The sequence below is a fragment of the Procambarus clarkii genome, chromosome 66, assembly GCF_040958095.1.
Source record: "Procambarus clarkii isolate CNS0578487 chromosome 66, FALCON_Pclarkii_2.0, whole genome shotgun sequence".
Lineage (NCBI taxonomy): Eukaryota > Metazoa > Arthropoda > Malacostraca > Decapoda > Cambaridae > Procambarus > Procambarus clarkii.
The window spans coordinates 1,809,593-1,829,823 of record NC_091215.1 but is presented as its reverse complement, the minus strand read 5'-3'; the positions used below and the strand labels follow the sequence as shown (position 1 = coordinate 1,829,823).

At 40.3% G+C, this 20,231-nt stretch overlaps 1 protein-coding gene across 1 annotated transcript in view; it reads right to left on the bottom strand.

The window, feature by feature from the left end:
- LOC138355130 (interaptin-like) overlaps window positions 1–20,231 on the bottom strand; it is a 138,770-nt gene that overhangs the window by 7,914 nt on the left and 110,625 nt on the right. The window contains exons 2-3 of the mRNA XM_069309853.1: window positions 4,103–4,669; window positions 3,621–3,898 (exon numbers count right to left, since the gene is read on the bottom strand). Of these exons, the coding sequence (XP_069165954.1) occupies window positions 3,621–3,898; window positions 4,103–4,669 (845 nt within the window). The remainder of the gene's footprint in view (window positions 1–3,620; window positions 3,899–4,102; window positions 4,670–20,231) is intronic.

The following is a 20,231-nucleotide window of genomic DNA, read 5'->3' as shown; positions in this document are numbered from 1 at the left end:
TATAATCACTGGAGCACTAACTCTGGACAGAAGAGCCTCCAATAGCAACAGATGAACCCATTGTGCGATAGACACCATCAATACATTCGATATGACAAACACAGTCACTGAGAGGGGTGTCGACGAAATACATGCAGACTTTGTTATACAAGCCCCTTGGGAATCTCTGCCAGCAGACTTTAAGATTATGGCTCTTGAAGGAAAGAAGAACCAGACAAGTCCTCATCTGCTACGTAACATTGCACAGATGCATATAGAAGCAAACATGGCATCTGACAGCTTCACTTACTTCACAGATGGATCAGTAGACCAGCAGGGACAAGAAACCGGAGCTGCAGTTAAAGCAGGAAACTCTGTAAATAGTTGGAGGCTCTCAAATGGGTGTTCGACTTTGCAAACAGAGATGCTAGCCATTCAAAAGGCTTTGGAACATGCTCTTGCTGAACACCGACAACATGTTATCATACATACTGATTCGAGAACCGCCATTGAAACCTTGCAACAAGAACACATATGTGATACATCCATCTGATCACAAATGTCTTATCATTCATGCACACACTCAAACGACAAGGCTGACGGGTACTTATCAACTGGGTGCCAAGTCATGTGGGAATAATAGGTAATGACATTGCAGACGAAGCTGCAAAACTTGCTACTAAGAGGAGAAATGTAGACATTTACATACCACAGAGTCTATCACAGATGAAGAAAGTAATTGGAAACAGAGCAATGCAAAAGATGTACAGTGACCACAACACAGCAGTTGCAACATCAGGATCTGCGGGTTGGTACAAGAATTCAACCAACTACGTGCCACTTAGTTTGATGAAAGGGGGCAGTAGAACAACAGAAGTGCACTTACATCGCATCAGGCTTGGATAGCCATGTGCATGGGAATAGGCTTACAGGTTCCGGAAGATGAGAGGAAATGTCAACACTGGAGAAATGCCCGACAGACCACTGGAACATTATCTAACACAGTGCACAGTTACAAACCCATTCAGATTTCAACTTAGATTCAACAGAGCAGAAGAAGTTGTTAAACACATATGGCAAAATCTTACTGAAGCGACCATACGAGTCATAAATACTCATACTCCGCCCAAGTAAAACAGAAACAAGCAACACTTAGTGGGCCAGCCAGAGGCTTAGGGCCCGCGCAGGATTATCCCTGCAAAAAAAAAAAAAAAAAAAAAAAAAAAAAAGGTACTCTGCTCACCCTAACTAATTTCCTAAACCTACCTAAGTAGAGGGTTTAATTTCCCGAAACTTACCTAAGTAGAGGGTTTAATTTCCCTAAATCTACCTACGAAGAGGGTAATGCTAATTGTGATAATTAACTATTTCTTTGGTAGTGTCACCCTAGCTAATTTGTGAGCAGTTGAGTCTGCTCGTTTGTGAATGTGTTAGGCTACAGTGCTATAACCCTCTTGAGGCATAACTAAGCACATAATAACTTAAAAAAGGTTTATGAGTGAGCAGTAGGATCTGCTTGTTTTAAGCATGGTAAGTTACGGTACTTTAACCTTCTCTTGAGGCATAACTGAGCACAACAACTCAAAAGTTTATTAGTGAGCAGTGGAAACCGCTCGGTTTATACATGGTAAGTTACAAAGTTATAACCCTTTAGAGGTATAACTAAGCATGGTAACTTAAAAGTTTAATTTTGTTTATTATTTTATGGGATACTTAAGGTTGCTGGAGTGAATCTGACTCATGGTTACTACGACCAATCTTTCTTGGAAGATATTTTGTAACGGATCCCAACCTATATGTTTCACTATTCATAGTTCTCTGATACATGTTCACTTACAGACTTTCAAGTTTTCAATTTTGCTTGTGCTAAGATGCTTCTTCAAAAACGTTTCTAAGGTTGCTTAAGGGCAGAAGCGAGAAAGAAGAAGCAGCCCCAAACAAAACTGATGCAATGCTGCAAGTGATATTTCATCAGGTGGATTACTAGATTCCTAGTTCAGGGAAAATTTGTTTAAATGGGGTCTTCTTGTGAAGACTTATTCTAAGGTTTTCTTGGCTGACCTTAAACGCCAATTCATATAATGCTGTCTTCTTTTTAGGACTAATCTAAGGTTTTCTTGGCTGACCTTAGGTGTCAGGTTATAAATGCTGTCCTTTTTTGAAGACTAATATAATGTTTTCTTGGCAGATCTTAGGTGCCAGTTTATATTAATGCTGTCTTCTTTTGAAGACTAATCTAAGGTTTTCTTGGCAAATCTTAGGTGCCAGTTTATATTAATGCTATCTTCTTTTGAAGACTAATCTAAGGTTTTCATGGCAGACCTTAGGTGCGAATTTATTTTAGAACTTTGTCCTGGTGAATTTGCAGGTATGGAAGATTTCTTCATGACTTCATCTTCCTGCGAGATTCCTAGAGTGCTAGAATTTACTAGCTTCATTTTATTTGTTTTATACAGAGGAATGAGTGTGGTTAATTATTACTGTCGAGAAAAGTTCTGGGTTTACAGTGGGGTCAGTGGCTTGATCGCTGTGACTTGCACCGGTTTAGGCTGCTGACCACTGATTATCCACTGAGATCCATGGAAACATCTCGGCTAATATTAATTGTACCCGACTTAATCTAAGTATATTTAGTCAGCTGTTTTCTCTTTTATGCTTGTTGCTGTGGAATTTTATTCAGGTGATGGTTTAATTTATATTAACATCGATTGTTAGAAGGCATAGGATTGTTCAGGTTTAAAACTGTACCTGTAAGTAGATAGCCTCCTGCAGATCTGAGCAGATTCATGTCCTGTTGCTAAGTTTTTCCAGTAATTAACTGGTAGTAGTAGTAGTCTGCTCCTACTAACAGACCTACATCGGTGAGGTGGTCAAACGTTATTTTGTTGTCAGCCAATTTAACTCCATTTTTATGTAGAAATCTGACTGTGTTCCCTAGACCCTTAACATTTAGGTCAAATGGGATATGATCGACTAGTATGACCTGAACATGTCGGACATAACTGCCTAGGTGTACTAGTGGTTGGACTACAGTGTATTCTTGGGGTCCTTTATTTATCATGAACCCTGACAGGTTTAATTTAACCTGTGTTACTGGTTTAAGTTTAAGTGCCTCTTCCTCTTTCTGTGTGATAAAGTTTTTCTGGGACCCTTAATTGAATAGGCTCCGAGTGGCGATCTTGGCCCCCTTTATTCTTGACTAGGAGTTGGGCAATGTTGCATTAACTTGAGATGTTGGTGATTGTATGCTGTAGTTTTTTTCGCACCTTGCAACAATGTACTTGTATAGATTTTCTATCTCTTATTCTGGGGTTTGTATATTTTGAATTAACATAGTTGCACAGTGCAGCATGAGGCTGGCCCCCTTCTACACCTATTGCATGTGTTCAGTGGGGTTTCACAGCTGTTTGTATTATGTGGTTTGAGACACCTGGTATATCTGTGTAGCTGCTTGAGTCATCTGACTCGGGTGTCTCTATTAGGATAACTTGTGCAGTTATATAGTGAATGTTCTTGATGCTAAAACAGACCTAATCCCCCAACCTACAGCATGTTTAAGGGTAACCGATTTAGGTGAAACAGTAACTAAAGGTTTTGAGGGCTTTGCTGCTTGCATGTATTTACTGCTTTGTTTCTTTCACTTTGGTCTGGAACTGTTTGGCTGTAGTTTCTTGGGAATATATGTTGTATTCTTAGGTCTCCCAGATAAATCAGTGTTTGACCTGGGAATGTTATATTGCTTGTTAGTACCCTTATTAACTAATGACTGTGTCACTTTAGGAGGATCAGTTAAAGAATTCGATATGGGTACTGCATCTGTAGATTTAGTATAAGCTTTAAGAGCCTGGTTTATTTGTTTTTTCTTTACTCCTGAACGCAAACATTCTACGATATCCTGCATTGTCAGGATGGGGTTATTCTGATATGAATATAATTCATTTAGCACTTTGCTGGACAATTTTAGTCATCCACGCAGCAGTGGGTTGATCCACTTCACTGCTGAATGATTTTAACAGTGACTCGAGTTATAAACTAAAGACTTGCAAGGAGTCAACTGATTGATCTGGTGGGCTTAAATCCAGTAACTGGTGCACGAGATTTATGATAGCCTTTTCTTTATCACCAATTTCTCTAGAAAACTGGAATGCTTGATTAGTGCATTTTCTGCATTACCTCTAGGAGACTGGTTTGAGTGATTAAGACTATCACTATTTTGGTTTAAAGTTTCTAATTTGGCTTCAGCCTTTAATTCAGCTTTAACTTTTAAATCAGTTTCTGTTTCAGCCTCAATTTCACTTATTTCTCTCGGTTCATCTGGGAGGCTTAATAGTTCATCAGCCTCATGTATTGAATTCCCAGAATCCATAGAATATATGGATACGTTTTCTGGAAACTGTTCTGATTCTGTTAGTGTATCATTAGGTGATGCTGTTGTGAATGAAGGTTTAACTTCAATTATTGATCCTGAGTAAGGATCTAACTTGATTAGAGGAGTTTCCTCATACTGATGCAGCTCATTCATTTTATCTAATGAGGTGGGTGCTTGATCTGGTTCAAGCATATTGTAAAATTGTTCCAACCCAGCATTAATGTCTTTTCCATAATCGTCCAGGTGAGATAAGATTTGCTCCTTCTCTTCAGGTTCAGTATCACTGGCAAGGAGCTTGATTCTGTAAAACTTATTCACTCTCTTCACGTGAGTAATTTTTTTTCTAAGATTTGTAATTTAATTTTCAGCTGATTATGTTCAACTGGAGACTTTTGGGTAAATTTTTCACATTGGTCAAGTAATTATAACACGTGATTTTGGAATGAGATTAAAGAACGTTTTGTGCTCTCTAGGTCAGCCATGGTGACCACTTGTTTAAGTCTTACAAGGCTTATGTGGCTATGATTAACAGCTATGGTGCTTACTCATATACACATGGAGCAGGTACGGTTATTGATTGCCTTGTATTTAATTTCTTGGTTATGCTATGATGTCCTACCTCATGTAGAGGTTAGCTCACCTACCTAAACATGCAATATTTAAGATTTGAGTGGTACTTGGATGTCACTACGGTTGTACCTAGGGCTAGTTCACCTCTTTCACCTGATTGGTATAGTTATACCGTGTAACACTCAAAAATGAACATAATAAAAAATATAATATATAAATACACAATTTGTGTATGGATAATGTCCCACCCAGCTTAGGGTCTGGACAACATTAAATAATAATTAACCAGTGCTGTTTAATACAGTACTAGTCTGATATTAATCCTACCTAACAGAGTAGCTAATAATAGGTTAGACTAGAGTTGTACATGATTTATTACAATTCCAGTCTAAAAAATCCTACTCTATGTGGGGTTGGCATATGATACAATAATAATAATGATGTGCAAAACGTTTGTAGCAGTGCTATGTTTTTGGATTTTATAGTTTGGTCTTATATAGCATATGTAGTTATAGAAAATACATATGGGACATTGAAAAATTTTACAAATTAATGTTGGCTTTCTAGCCACAATCTCTTGTGATGCTTAATTATATTGATTAATTTGTTGGCCACATGTGCCCTAGACTTTCGTGACAGATGTACTCCGTCTGGAGCAAGGTTTTCACGAAATTGTCTAGCAGAAAAATTAATATTAGTAGCATCTGACCTCACCCTTCTCCTCAGCCGAAAATTTATATATTTAGCTGCACGTTGGTAAAATTCGGGACTCACTCGCCAACGGTTACTACTTCTTGGTTGGCGAGGTTCCACCAAAGTGAATACAACTATGCAATTCTTTTCCTTGAAGGAACTGATAATACCCCTGAAATTATTAATAGTTTAGCTGGGTGTCGAGCTAGATGAATGTTGTTGCCACCAAGTTAATATTTCTTAAATGGTGCAGCCAGTCTAATGCAGGTGTTAACACAGGGTTATTATAAATATTGTGAGCGGTTGCTCCAGGTGATCTAAAAATTCTCACCTCAGTGTGAGGTATGTGACTCAGTGTTGTGAGCAGCTGACTAGTCACACTAAAGCCACTTTGTACTTTAGGCCTTAGCCTAGCAGGGAGGGTGATTTTCCGGTAAATTGTGGTTATGAATAATTGAGTTAGGCTATAATATGTAGCGGTCTGCTGATGGCCATAAATATTAGATAAATATAATTATAGATAGCCTAACTCCTGATAATACTCTTAATCAAGAGGTATAATATTTTCAGTGTTAGTAATTGGTTAGTTTATTTGTTAACTGATTCTTCAGTTGATCCTTATTAGGATCTAGGCTCGAAGGACCATAAAAATGTTGGGGAATTTTTCTCCACTATTTAATATTATATAATATTCAAATAAATAATTAATTCAGAATAATGTTAAAGAAGTGGACTGTAAAAACTTGAATACAAAGTGGAGTGTTTCCCCTATACATCTTTGGAGGGGGGTGAATTCTAGAATGTTAATCTACTAATAATATAGATATAAAATTTCACATATAAAGCGAAAATAATTGCAACATGGATTAGTACACTAACTACTTAATTCAAGCTTTTGGAAGCTTAGCTGCCAAAGATGAATGAAGAACATCCGACAGCTCTACGACTCGAATAATCATGTCAATGCCTAATATCTCGGATGACACGTGATTCCACAGGGCGAAGTACACTTCCCTTGCAGCTAGCTCCACGCTGAAACACCAATATCAAGTAATTTCTACTTAAGAGTGTGTATTCACTCACATAATCTTGAAATTAGATCTGGTAGATTCTTAATATTACACTCACGAGATTATTTTGCTGGTCATGCATCCTGACGACAAGGCACCCTATATAATATATAAATTGAGGCCACAACTATATAAAACGGGTAACTTAGACCTGCTGTACGTGGTGTCTGGAATAAGATGAATTAGTCGAGTTAGTTTGAAGTCCGATAATGCTTGGATGCTCCAATTATAAGACGATATTCAGACTAGCTTCAGTATACTCTCCAAATATGGCTCCTTTCTAACAATTTTCTTTAGTGGGTGATCCGCACACCACCTAGCGCTAAATATCGTAAACACGAATAATAATTTGCAATATTTTACTTTAATTTCATAATCGACCAAAATATTGCCGACGTCATTTAACGTCCTTATAACGTAGTTTCGGTAACAGCAGATTATTTCTCGTTGTGTATAACAATTAACCTAAATGACGATAGATGACATACTTATATTCACAGGTGAATCTTAGTTCATTGCTTTGTTTACTGGATCAGCTGATTTTAGCTGTGGAAAACTCTTTCCAATAAACAGCTATATAATTTGCTAAATTGAACTAAATCAATTGCCAATCTATATTCCTTAATAAATTCAACAAGGTTAGACAGCGTCTTATTCAATCTATGGAGAAATGTAATTTATTTTTGTGAGCTGGAAAGCTGATGCAACCGTCGTCATTAATACTAGGAAATATTAGGAGGTAGTACGCCTCAAATTAATAGGAATTTAATATTGCTACACTACTGGTTAGTAGTATTAATAAATTAAATTTCTTAGTACAATAAATTTATAATACTGTACTATGGATGAGTATTTGGGTGTTGGAAATTTCCAACAATTACAATTTATATCCATTCTATAATACGGCGACGAAAACTGAACTGCATAATCTAAATGGGGCCTAACCAGAGCAAGATATAGCTTAAGAACCACACCAGGTGTCTTGTTACTAACGCTTCGATTAATAAATCCCAGTGTCCTATTCGCCTTATTACGAACATTCATGCATTGATCATTTTGTTTTAAATTCTTACTAATCATAAATCCCAGATCCCTTTCGCAATCCGACTTCGCAATCTCAACACCATCTAGCTCGTATCTTGTAACTCTATCATTACCTAGCCTCAGAGCTTTACATTTATCAGCATTAAACTGCATTTGCCAATCCTTTGACCATTTCAAAACCCTATCTAGATCAACTTGAAGTGATAGTGAGTCCTCCTCCGAATTAATTTCCCTACCGATTTTCGTATCATCGGCAAATTTGCAAATGTTGCTACTCAAACCTGAATCTAAATCATTTATATATATTATAAACAACAGAGGTCCCAGGGCAGAGCCCTGAGGTACTCCACTAACAACATTATCCCACTCTGACTTAAACCCATTTATACTAACTCTCTGTTTCCTTTGGAATAGCCATGCCCTAATCCAAGTTAGGGCAATTCGACTAAGACGTCGAATGGTGAGAGGAAAAGGCAGTTCCATGGCTAAGCTGGGGATTCACGTGACAGTTATCATATCATTTTTCTCCATGTGTTCTATTCGGTTTTAATTATTTTGTCCTGTATTTTTACTACTACACTTAATATAACACAGGTCTATAATGAAGGGGGACTTCCCTGCTGACACTTTTGTTAAATGGAATTATGTTAGCTTTAGTTTCCATATATCTACCTGGGCTCCAGTACACAGAGGTGTGTGAACAGGGCAGGGTGAGGTGGTACTGGGCAAATCGGATGTAAAAAGTGGATGAATGGTATAACATAAAGGATATTGAAAGGGTATTAAATGTATTAACATGGGCAGCATATGTTCTTGTGGCTGCTTATATTCCTATGGCAGTCATTGGATCTTGTCTCTGTGTTGCCTTGGGGTGTTGAAGTGGGTAGAATGTAATTATGTGTTAACTGGTCCTAGTCACGATTGTCAAGACTTCAAGACTCTGTACCAATATAGAAGCATCAAGAGGAAGTATGGGCCAATAGGCCCCTTGCAGTTACTGCCATTCTTCCCTCTCATTTATCCAATTTATACCCATTGTTCGTGTTCTGTCTTGTGTTGGTTAAAAGTTTGTTCACCTCATCCAAAACTGTTGCAACATATCACCTCACCCAAATATGAGTATATAAGACAAGCTGTTTAATGTTAGCATAAGTATAACTCTGTTTAGTGTTTTCAGGTTACAGTTGTGTGTGTGTAAACTAAAGTCTTTGAAAATGTAATAAGTTATTACGAAACGCGTTCAAGTGTCGCGTCAGACCAGAAATAAAAATGAATTTTGGAGAATGGATTTTTCAATTACCATCGACAGTAATAAGAAATAATGAGAAAATTCTTGTGTTAGAATTATTAACCTTACTTTTTCGGTCATATTTAACAACATATGTTTACAAGAAAGACTGCTACCATAATATACTATTATTAAAACGCACGACCCAGCAGCAAGAAATCAAGCCTTCATGATAAAATATCGCCAAGGTCTGTTTCGAAATCAGATAAACAAGGCAGAAAATGAAATCAATGACAACAAGACGCAACTACTTCATGCTACAAACCAATGGAGAAACAGCAACATCGACGAAAACCTCCGTACTCTTATCCAGCAACACTTTGACAGCCTCACAGATCGACATCACCACAGCACCGAAACCAGGATAATCAAGAAACTAACAACATTATATGGAGGACCTATGGCGATTCCACGACCAAGAGACCGCTGCCTGAACCTTGCTGGAATCAACCTCACTGAGGACCAAGTCACTCTCCTAAACCTGGGTATAAACTGTCACGTTATGTCCAGACCAAGCGAGATAGCCCGGAAAGTGGAGTTGGAGATCCTGTTGGACGACATATTCGACCTCGAGACAGAAAAGGTCACTACCAAAGACACCTTGCAAGCAGAACTTATTGCAGAAGGAGGAAAGATTGCGGTAAACTGTTTTACCATGATCATTCACGGCCATGCCGTTCTCCCAAATAAGCTCTTCGGCTATTAGAAAAATCGTTAATTTCATGGCGAACATTTGTAAACTATCCCCAAGTAGATAGGATCGAAATTGGAATTTATACAAACATTTTTTCTCGTGACGCCCGCCATTATCACCTATGTGGAAACAGGACAAAATTTAGTGACGCTCTCGTGCGCCACCGCTGGGCGAAAGTGATAAATTATTAATAATTATAAATTGTGACAACACAAACAGAAAATGTTCCACTGGATGACTACCATGTTAATGTGACCACACATCCAGGGAATGTTCCACTGGATGACATCCATGTTAATGTGACCACACAGCCAGGGAATGTTGCACTCGATGACCACCACGTTAATGTGACCACACAGCCAAGAAATGTTCCACTGGATGTCTACAATGATAAAATGACCACACAGCATTGGGATGTTCCACTGGATGACTATAATGTCAATATGACCACACATCCAGGGAAAGTTCCACTGGATGACCGCAATGTTAATGCGGACACACTGGCTGGGAATGTTCCACTGTGTATCTAACATGTTAATGAGGCCACACAGCAAGCATATGTTCCACTGGATGACTACCATAATATTGTCACCACACAGCCATGAAATGTTCCACAGGATGACTATCATGTTAGTGTGACAGTCCCTGTCACACTAACAGTCCATGGCTGTGATATCACAGCCAGGGACTGTTCCATTGGATGACTACCACGTTAATGTGACCAAAAAGTCAGGAAACGTGCCACTGGATGACTACATGTTAATGTGACCATACAGCCAGGGAATGTCTTACTGGATGACTACCATGTTAATGTGACCACACAGCCAGGGAATGTTCCACTGGATGATTACTATGTAATTGGGACCACACATCCTTGGAATCTTTCACTGGATGACTACCATGTTAAAATGTAACCACATAGCCAAGGAATGGCCCAATGGATGACTATCATGTTAATGTGACCATGCAGCCAGGGAATGTTCCACTGGATGACCACTATGTTAATGTGACCACACAGCCAAGGAATGTTCTACTAGCTGACCATCAAGTTAATTTGACGACACATCCAGGTAATGTTCCAATGGATTACCACTATATTAATGTGACAACATAGCCAGGGAATGTTCAACTGCATGACTACAATGTCAATGTGGCCACACAGCCATGGAATGCTCCACTGGATGATCACCATGTTAATGTGACGACACAGCCACGGAATGTTTCACTGGTTAACTACCATGTTAATTTGACCACACAGCCTGGGACTCTTCCACTGGATGAATACTATGTCAATGTCACCACACAGCCAGGGAATGGGTTCCACTGGAAGTCCACAATGTTAATGAGACAACACAAGCAAGGAATGTTCCACTGGATGACCACAATGTTAATGTGTCGACTCAGCCAAGAAATGTTCCACTGGATTAAAAATATGTCAATGTGACCACAAACTCAGGGAATGTTTCACTGGATGACTGCCATGTTAATGTCGGAAAACCCGACACCATTTAATAATATAACATGCAACAGGCAAATAATATTGCTGTTGCTGTTGTATACACACAACATAGACTATTGTGATACCCAATTCAACACCTGCAACAGGTGTAGAAGAGGTGTAGAACACGCTGTCAACATCCACAAGGGAAGTGTCTTTCCGAAATCTTATATAAATCATTATTGGAGAGTAATATTATGTTAGATAGGATTATTTCCGGTTAGAACATGAACGATCGACTCAACACAGGTAATTAACCCTTGGTCTTTATCATATATAATATACAGTGTTTTCTCTGATATAGCTGTCATATATTAGGATTCCGGCTTTACAGCTAGTACCCTTTGACAGGAACAAGAAGAGGAAGCAAGAATTAGTCTTGGTACATCAGTTACTTGGGTGATGGAAGCTAGCCTCTCATGAGGATAATTTGGTGTCTACATCCTAGTTATACCTGGTGGACTAAGCCTGTTGTACAATAAGATAAGGCACCTCCTCAATTTATATACTAATATATGTAGCTTAAAACCGTAGTTTGATTGACTGCATATATATAAATTTAATATAAACCCCCCCTAATGTGTAAGGATCGATTTGTGAGAAATATTGCAGAAATACAGTCCACTTAACATCATACAAATTGTTATCCATATATATAAATTAACGTAAATATAATTTCTATATAAATTCATATAAATTAAATATATATAAATCTCACAGGTCGGTTCCCACAGTTAATGTGAACACACAGCCAGGTAATGTTCCACGTGATGACAACCATGTTAATGTGACCACACAGCCAGGGAATGTTCCACTGGACGACCACCATGTTAATGTGGCCACACAGCCAGGGAATGTTCCACTGGATGACAACCATGTTAATGTGACCACACAGCCAGGGAATGTTCCACGGGAAGAATACCATGTTAATGTGACCACATAGTCAGGGAATGTTCAACTGGATGACTACCATGTTAATGTGACAAGACAGCAAGGGGAATGTTCCACTGGATGATTATAATGTTATTGTGACCACACAGCAAGAGAATGTTTCACTGGATGACTAACATGCCAATGGGACCACACAGTCAGGAAATGTTTCACTGGATAACTACACTGTTTATGTGACCAGGTAGCCAGGCGAATGTTACACTGGATGACTACCATGTTATGCTACCAGACTAGTACCCTAGCTGAGTGGTATGAGCTACGAGGAGAGACTACGGAAATTAAACCTCACTTCTTTGGATGACAGAAGGGTTTGGGGGGACATGATCACCACATTCAACATTCTCAAGGATATCGACAGGGTAGATAAAAACAGGCTATTTAACACAAGGGGCACAAGCACTAGAGGACACAGGTGGAAACTGAATGCCCAAATGAGCCATAGAGACGTTAGAAAGAATTTTTTCAGTGTCAGAGTAGTAGACAAATAAAATGCATTAGGAAGTGATGTGGAGGAGGCTGACTCCATACACAGTTTCAAGTGTAGATATGATATCAAGATATCAAGTGTAGGCTCAGGAACCTGTACATTAGTTGATTGACAGGAGTGCGTGTGCCCCTTGTGGTAAATAGCCTATCTTATCTACCCTATCAATTCCTCTGAGAATCTTGTATGTGGTGATCATGTCCCCTCCAACTCTTCTGTCTCCCAGTGACTTGAGGTTTAATTCCCGTAGTCTCTCCTCGTAGCTCATACCCCTCAGTTCGGGTATTAGTCTGGTGGCAAACCTTTGAACCTTTTCCAGTTTAGTCTTATGCTTTACTAAATATGAACTCCATGCAGGAGCTGTATACTCCAGGGTTGGTCTGACAAATGTGGTATACAAAGTTCTGAAAGATTCCTTACATAGGTTTTAAAGGCCGTTCTTATGTTAGCCAACCTGGCATATGTCGCTGATGTTATCCTCATAATATGAGCTTCTGGGGACAGATCTGGCTTGATATCAACACCCAGGTCAACCCAGGACCAGGTCTGTACGCACCTAATTGTGCTTGCGGGGGTTGACCTTTGGCTCTTCGGTCCCGACTCTCAACTGTCAATTAACTGGTATATAGATTCCTGAGCCTACTGGGCTCTATCATATCTACATTTAAAACTGTGTATGGAGTCAGCCTCCACCACATCTCTGCCTAATATATTCACCTGTTAACTACTATGACACTAAAAAAGTTCTTTCTAATATCTCTGTGGCTCATTTAAGCACTCAGTTTCCACCTGTGTCCCCTTGTGTGTGTGCTCCATGTGTTAAATTGCCTGTCTTTATCTACCCTATCAAATCCCTTCAGAATCTCGAATGTGGTGATCATGTCCCCCCTAACTCTTCTGTCTTCCAGCGAAGTGAGGTTTAATTCCCGTAGTCTCTCCTCGTAGCTCATACCTCTCAGCTCGGGTACTAGTCTGGTGACAAACCTTTGAACGTTTTCCAGTTTAGTCTTATCCTTGACTAGATATGGACTCCATGCTGGGGCTGCATACTCCAGGATTGGCCTGACATATGTGGTATACAAAGTTTTGAATGATTCTTTACACAAGTTTCTGAATGCCGTTCGTATGTTGGCCAGCCTGGCATATGCCGCTGATGTTATCCTCTTGATATGGGCTGCAGGTCTGGCGTGATTTCAACTCCCAAGTCTTTTTCTTTTTCTGACTCCTGAAGAATTTTCTCTCCCAGATGATACCTTGTATCTGGCCTCCTGCTCCCTACACCTATCTTCATTACATTACATTTGGTTGGGTTAAACTCTAACAACCATTTGTTCGACCATTCCTTCAGCTTGTCTAGGTCTTCTTGAAGCCTCAAGTAGTCCTCTTCTCTGTCTTAATCCTTCTCATAATTATGGCATCGTCCGCAAAAATTGAGAGAAATGAATCTATACCCTCCGGGAGATCATTTACATACATCGGAAAGAAGATAGGACCGAGTACAGAGCCCTGTGGGACTGCACTGGTGACTTCACGCCAATCTGAGGTCTCACCCCGCACCGTTACTCTCTGCTTTCCAATTGCTTAGGTACTCCCTAATCCACTGGAGCACCTTATCAGCTACACCTGCCTATCTCTCCAGCTTATGTACCAGCCTCTTGTGCGGCACTGTGTCAAAGGCTTTCCGACAATCCAAGAAAATGCAGTCCGCTCAGCCCTCTCTTTCTTGCTAATCTTTGTCACCTGGTCGTAGAATTCTATTAAGCCAGTCAGGTAAGATTACCCTCCCTGAACCCATATTTGTAATTTGTCCACGAAGTCCCTTCTCTACAGATGTGATACCAGGGTTTTTCTCACGATCTTCTACATCACCTTGCATGGTATACAAGTCAAGGACACTGGTATGTAGTTCAGTGCCTCTTGTCTGTCACCCTTTTTTATATTGGGACCACATTCGCCGTCTTCCATATTTCTGGTTGGTCTCCCGTCTCCAATGACTTACTATACACTATGGAGAGTGGCAAGCAAACACACTCTTTCAGTACCCATGGCGAGATCCCGTCTGGACCAACAGCCTTTCTAACTCCAATCCAGCAGGTGTCTCTTGACCTCCTCTCACGTAATTTCGAGCCCTTCCAAGGCCGCCTGGTTTAGCTAACCCCTTTTCTCTAGCACACAGTGACCTCACCTTGTTATGTTATGAAGACCTCCTGGAACCTCTTGTTGAGTTCTTCACACACCTCTTTGTCATTCTCTGTACACCTGTCCTCGCCTGTTCTAAGTTTCACTACCTGTTCATTCACTGTTGTTTTTCTTCTGATGTAACTGTGGAGTAGCTTTGGGTCGGTCTTGGTTTTGTTTGCTATATCATTTTCAAAACTTTTCTCTGCTTCTCTTCTCACCCTGACATACTCATTCCTGGTTCTCTGGTATCTCTCTCTGCTTTCTGGTGTTCTGTTATTCCAGAAGTTCCTCCACGCCCTTTTGTTCAGTTTCTTCGCTTCCATACATGCCCTATTATACCATGGATTCTTCTTTTGCTTCTCGGATTTTTCCTTTTGGGCTGGGATGAACCTGTTTACTGCCTCCTGGCACTTTTGGGTGACATAGTCCATCATATCTTGTACAGACTTATCTCTGAGGTCTGTGTCCCAAGGTATTTCCCTTAGAAAACTTCTCATCTCCTCATAATTTCCCTTTCGGTATGCCAGTCTTTTGTGTCCTAGTTCTTTTTTGGGGGAGATAATTCCTAGCTCTACCAGGTTCTCAAAGTTCAATACACTGTGATCACTCATTCCCAATGGTGCTTACATCTTGACTTCCCTTATATCCCACTCATTTAGGGTAAATATCAAATCAAGCATTGCTGGTTCATCTTCTCCTCTCAATCTTGTTGGTTCCTTGATGTGCTGGCTTAGAAAGTTTCTTGTTGCCACGTCCAGCAGCTTAGCTCTCCATGTTTCTGGTCCTCCATGCGAGTCTTTGTTCTCCCAATCTATCTTCCCATGGTTGAAGTCTCCCATGATTAGTAGTCCAGATACATTCTTGCTAGCAACAGAAGCAACTCTCTATATTATGTTAATGGTGGTAATGTTGTTTCTATCATATTCCTGTCTGTTCCTTCTGTCATTTGGTTGTGGATTATATATGACTACGACTATAATTTTATGCCCTCCAGTTGTTATTGTACCTGTTATGTAGTCACTGAAACCTTCACAGCCCTGAACAACCATCTCCTCAAAATCCCAGCCTTTTCTTACCAGCAGGGCTACACCTCCACCACCTTTTCCTTCTCTCTCTTTCCTCTTAACATAATAGTCCTGTGGGAACACTGCATTTGTTATGGTTTTCGTTAGCTTTGTTTCTGTGAGAGCTATTATGTCTGGGTTTTCCTCTAGTACCCATTCTCCAAGTTCATTTGCTTTATTTAAAATTCCATCTATGTTAGTGTACATTGCCATCAGGCTCTCTGTCTTCTGACCCTTCTCAAATCGCTTCCTTGGTTGGTAAGTGTTCTGCTGGTGGAGGAAGCTGTTCCATGGGTGTGAGGATTTGTGAGGTGGATAACAGGGTCGCAGAGGATACTGGGATGAGAGGTGGGGGTCAAGTGAAGAGGGAGGGTATGGGGTGAAAGGGGAGGAGGGACAGGAAGGAAAGGGGGGAGGGGGGACTCGGTGGGAGGAGGGGAGAGGAAGAAGGGTGGGGATTCGGTGTGGGGGGAGGGAGATTTGGCTGAGTATTTGAGTGGGGGCAGGGAGGGTTTGGGGTAAGCGGGTTTTCTATGCAGAGGAGAGTGGTGGGATTGCGCTCCCCACTGGTGTTACTGGGTAGCTGGTTGTGGGTTCCCCCCTCGCCTCTGGAGATGATGTGTTGGGAGCTGTGATTTCCTGGTTTTCCCCTCTCGCCCTGCGCTTCTTCCTTGCTTCTGTCGCTATGGCCCTCTCCTCCCTTGTCATGTCCCTCTGGAGGAATACTTTCTTTAATTCTCCCAAATGTTACAAGTGGCTTTTCTTTGTTAGAATCATCTCCTTTGTGGTCTCGTTTGCAAACACTATCTTTAACACACGGTCTCGGTCTTTTTGTACCAGCCTAGCCTGAAAACCTTCTCAATGCTATGCTCAGCCCCTTCCATGTCTAGTGCCTTCAGTATTTCATTCACTGCCGCTTTGTTCTTATCATTCCACTCTTTCCTATAAGAGCCTTTCTGCTTTTTAATACCCACACCTACCACTGATCATTTCCTTTCCAGCAGTTGTGTGTGTGTGTAATTACCTAAGTGTAGTTACAGTATGATAGCTACGCTCGTGGTGTCCCATCTTCCCAGCACTCTTTGCCATATAACGCTTTGAAACTACTGACGGTCTTGGCCTCTACCACCTTCTCACCTAACTAGCTCCAACCGTCTGCCACTCTGTTTGCGAAAGTGAATTTTCTTATATTTCTTCGGCATCTGTGTTTAGCTAGTTTAAATCTATGACCTCTTGTTCTTAAAGTTCCAGGTCTCAGGAAATCTTCCCTTTAGATTTTATCAATTCTTGTTACTATTTTGCATGTAGTGATCATATTACCTCTTTTTCTTCGGTCTTCTAGTTTTGGCATATTTAATGCCTCTAACCTCTCCTCGTAGCTCTTGCCCTTCAGTTCTGGGAGCCACTTAGTAGCATATCTTTGCACCTTTTCCAGTTTGTTGATGTGCTTCTTAAGATATGGGCACCACACAACTGCTGCATATTCTAGCTTTGCCTAACAAAAGTCGTGAACAATTTCTTTAGTATATCGCCATCCATGTATTTGATGGCGATATATTAAGCAATTCTGAAGTTAGAAAGCGTTGCATAGACTCCTCGCACAGTATTCTTTATGTGGTCCTCAGGTGATAGTTTTCTATCTAGAAACACCCCTAGATCAACATTTCTTTCTGCCTCTTCTCCTCACTGTCATGTAGTTGTTTCTCGCATCTTTGTATCACTGGTATGTTTGGGGGTTTGGCCTCTTCCTGTATTGACTCCATTTTTGTGTCTTTTGGTCTCTGGCCCTCTCGCACTTTCTGTTGGACCAATCCTGTTTCCTAGTTCTGCATCTCTGTTATGGTATAATTTTTTTGTGCCTTTATCATATATTTCACAAAACTTGACATACATCTCATTCACTTCCTTGCCTAGCAACAAGTCTGTCCAATTATATTCACTAAAAAAAATTCTAAGGTTGTCATAATGTCCTCTCCTAATGTCAGGTTTTTCAATTGCATCAACCTTCTTATTTTCTTCCAGATTACAACGCATTGCATACTTTATTCCCAAAAAGATATGGTCACTTTTACCCAAGGGAGGAAGGTACTGAATGTCAAATATTTCTTCCTCCTTCCTGGTAAATATATAATCTAGCATGGAGGGAACGTCCCCTTCCCTCATCCTCATAGCTTGTTTAACATGTTGATACAAGAATATTTCCTGGATGAGGTCTACAAATTTACAGGTCCAGAAATCTTATGTTTTAACTTCATATGCTTCCCAGTCTATGGATTTCAAGTTGAAATCGCCGACTATCAACAGTCGTGATCTTTTTTTTTTTTTTTTTTTTTTTTTTGCAGGGATATTCCTGTGCAGGCTCTAAGCCTCTGGCTGGCCCACCCATGGCCGTATGGTCGCCTCAGTAAGATTTTGCCATATGTGTTTAACAACTTCTTCTGCTCTGTTGAATCTAAGTTGAAATCTTATTGGGTTTGTAATTGTGCACTGTGTTAGAATAATGTTCCAGTGGTCTGTCGGGCATTTCTCCACAGTGTTGACATTTCCTCTCATCTTCCGGAACCTTTAAGCCTATTTTCCCATGCACATGGGTATCCAAGCCTGATGCGATGTAAGTGCACTTCTGTTGTTCTACTGCTCCCTTTCATCAAACTAAGTGGTTCGTAGTTGGTTGAATTCTTGTACCAACCCGCAGATCCTGATGTTGCAACTGCTGTGTTGTGGTCACTGTACATCTTTTGCATTGCTCTGTTTCTAATTACTTTCTTAATCTGTGATAGACTCTGTGGTATGTAAATGTCTACATTTCTCCTCTTAGTAGCAAGTTTTGCAGCTTCGTCTGCAATGTCATTTCCTATTATTCCCACATGACTTGGCACCCAGTTGATAAGTACCCGTCGGCCTTGTCGTTTGAGTGTTTGCTGGAATGATAAGACATTTGTGATGAGATGGATGTTATCACATATGTGTTCTTGTTGCAAGGTTTCAATGGCGGTTCTCGAATCAGTATGTATGATAACATGTTGTCGGTGTTCAGCAAGAGCATGTTCCAAAGCCTTTTGAATGGCTAGCATCTCTGTTTGTAAAGTCGAACACCCATTTGAGAGCCTCCAACTATTTACAGAGTTTCCTGCTTTAACTGCAGCTCCGGTTTCTTGTCCCTGCTGGTCTACTGATGCATCTGTGAAGTAAGTGAAGCTGTCGGATGCCATGTTTGCTTCTATATGCATCTGTGCAATGTTACGTAGCAGATAAGGACTTGTCTGGTTCTTCTTTCCTTCAAGAGCCATAATCTTAAAGTCTGCTGGCAGAGATTCCCAAGGGGCTTGTATAACAAAGTCTGCATGTATTTCGTCGACACCTCTCTCAGTGACTGTGTTTGTTATATCGAATGTATTGATAGTGTTTATCCCACAATAGGTCCACCTGTTGCTATTGGAGGCTCTTCTGTCCAGAGTTAGTGCTCCAGTGATTATATCTTTAAGTGAACTGATTCTAGGTCTAGTCAATATCTTGGTCAGCATGCACGCAGCAATCCCTTTTACCCTTATTTCAATCGACGTTAGCTTTGTTTCTAGTCGTAGGTTCAGTATTTTAGTCCATCTGGGAGCTCCTGTTATGATTCGCAATGCATCATTTTGAAGAACCTCAACGTTTGCCCACTGACCAGGAGAAAGAGTGAGTCAGGCAGGCGCTGCATAATCAACTAGGGAACGAACGGCGTGTATGTAAAACATTCTCAACACTCTGTGTCCTGCTCCTAGACGGGGCCCTGTGATTGCTCTCATTATATTTAGTCGTGATTTTGCTTTCTCCTTTAGATATTGAATATGCTTATTGAATGTCATTTTAAAATCTATCCACACTCCGAGATAATGATATTGTGTAACCCACTGAAGGTTAATGTCTTGAATGCGTAGGTGCCTGTCTGGAGTGTTGCCGCCTAGTCTCATTGCCTTAGACTTCTGTGCAGATATTTTTAGCCCTAAAACACTGCATTCAGATACTACTTTATCTAATGCACCTTGTGCTTTATTTAGAAGTGAAGGACCTGTAATGACTAATGCTATATCATCAGCATAGCTTAGCAATTTAACCCCTTCTGTAAATGTCATGGTAACAAGGTTTTCCATAAGGATGTTAAAAAGACTAGGACTGAGGACTCCTCCTTGTGGAGTCCCATTCTCGTGCAAGTGGTAGTCCGACACTTGTCCTTGCAACTTTACTCTGGCATACCTGTGACTTAGGTAATCTTGAATCCATGCTAGCATGTTTCCCTTTACACCTTTTTTAACTAAGGTGTGTAATATTGCTTGCGGGCTTGCAAGTTCAAATGCTTTTTCTAG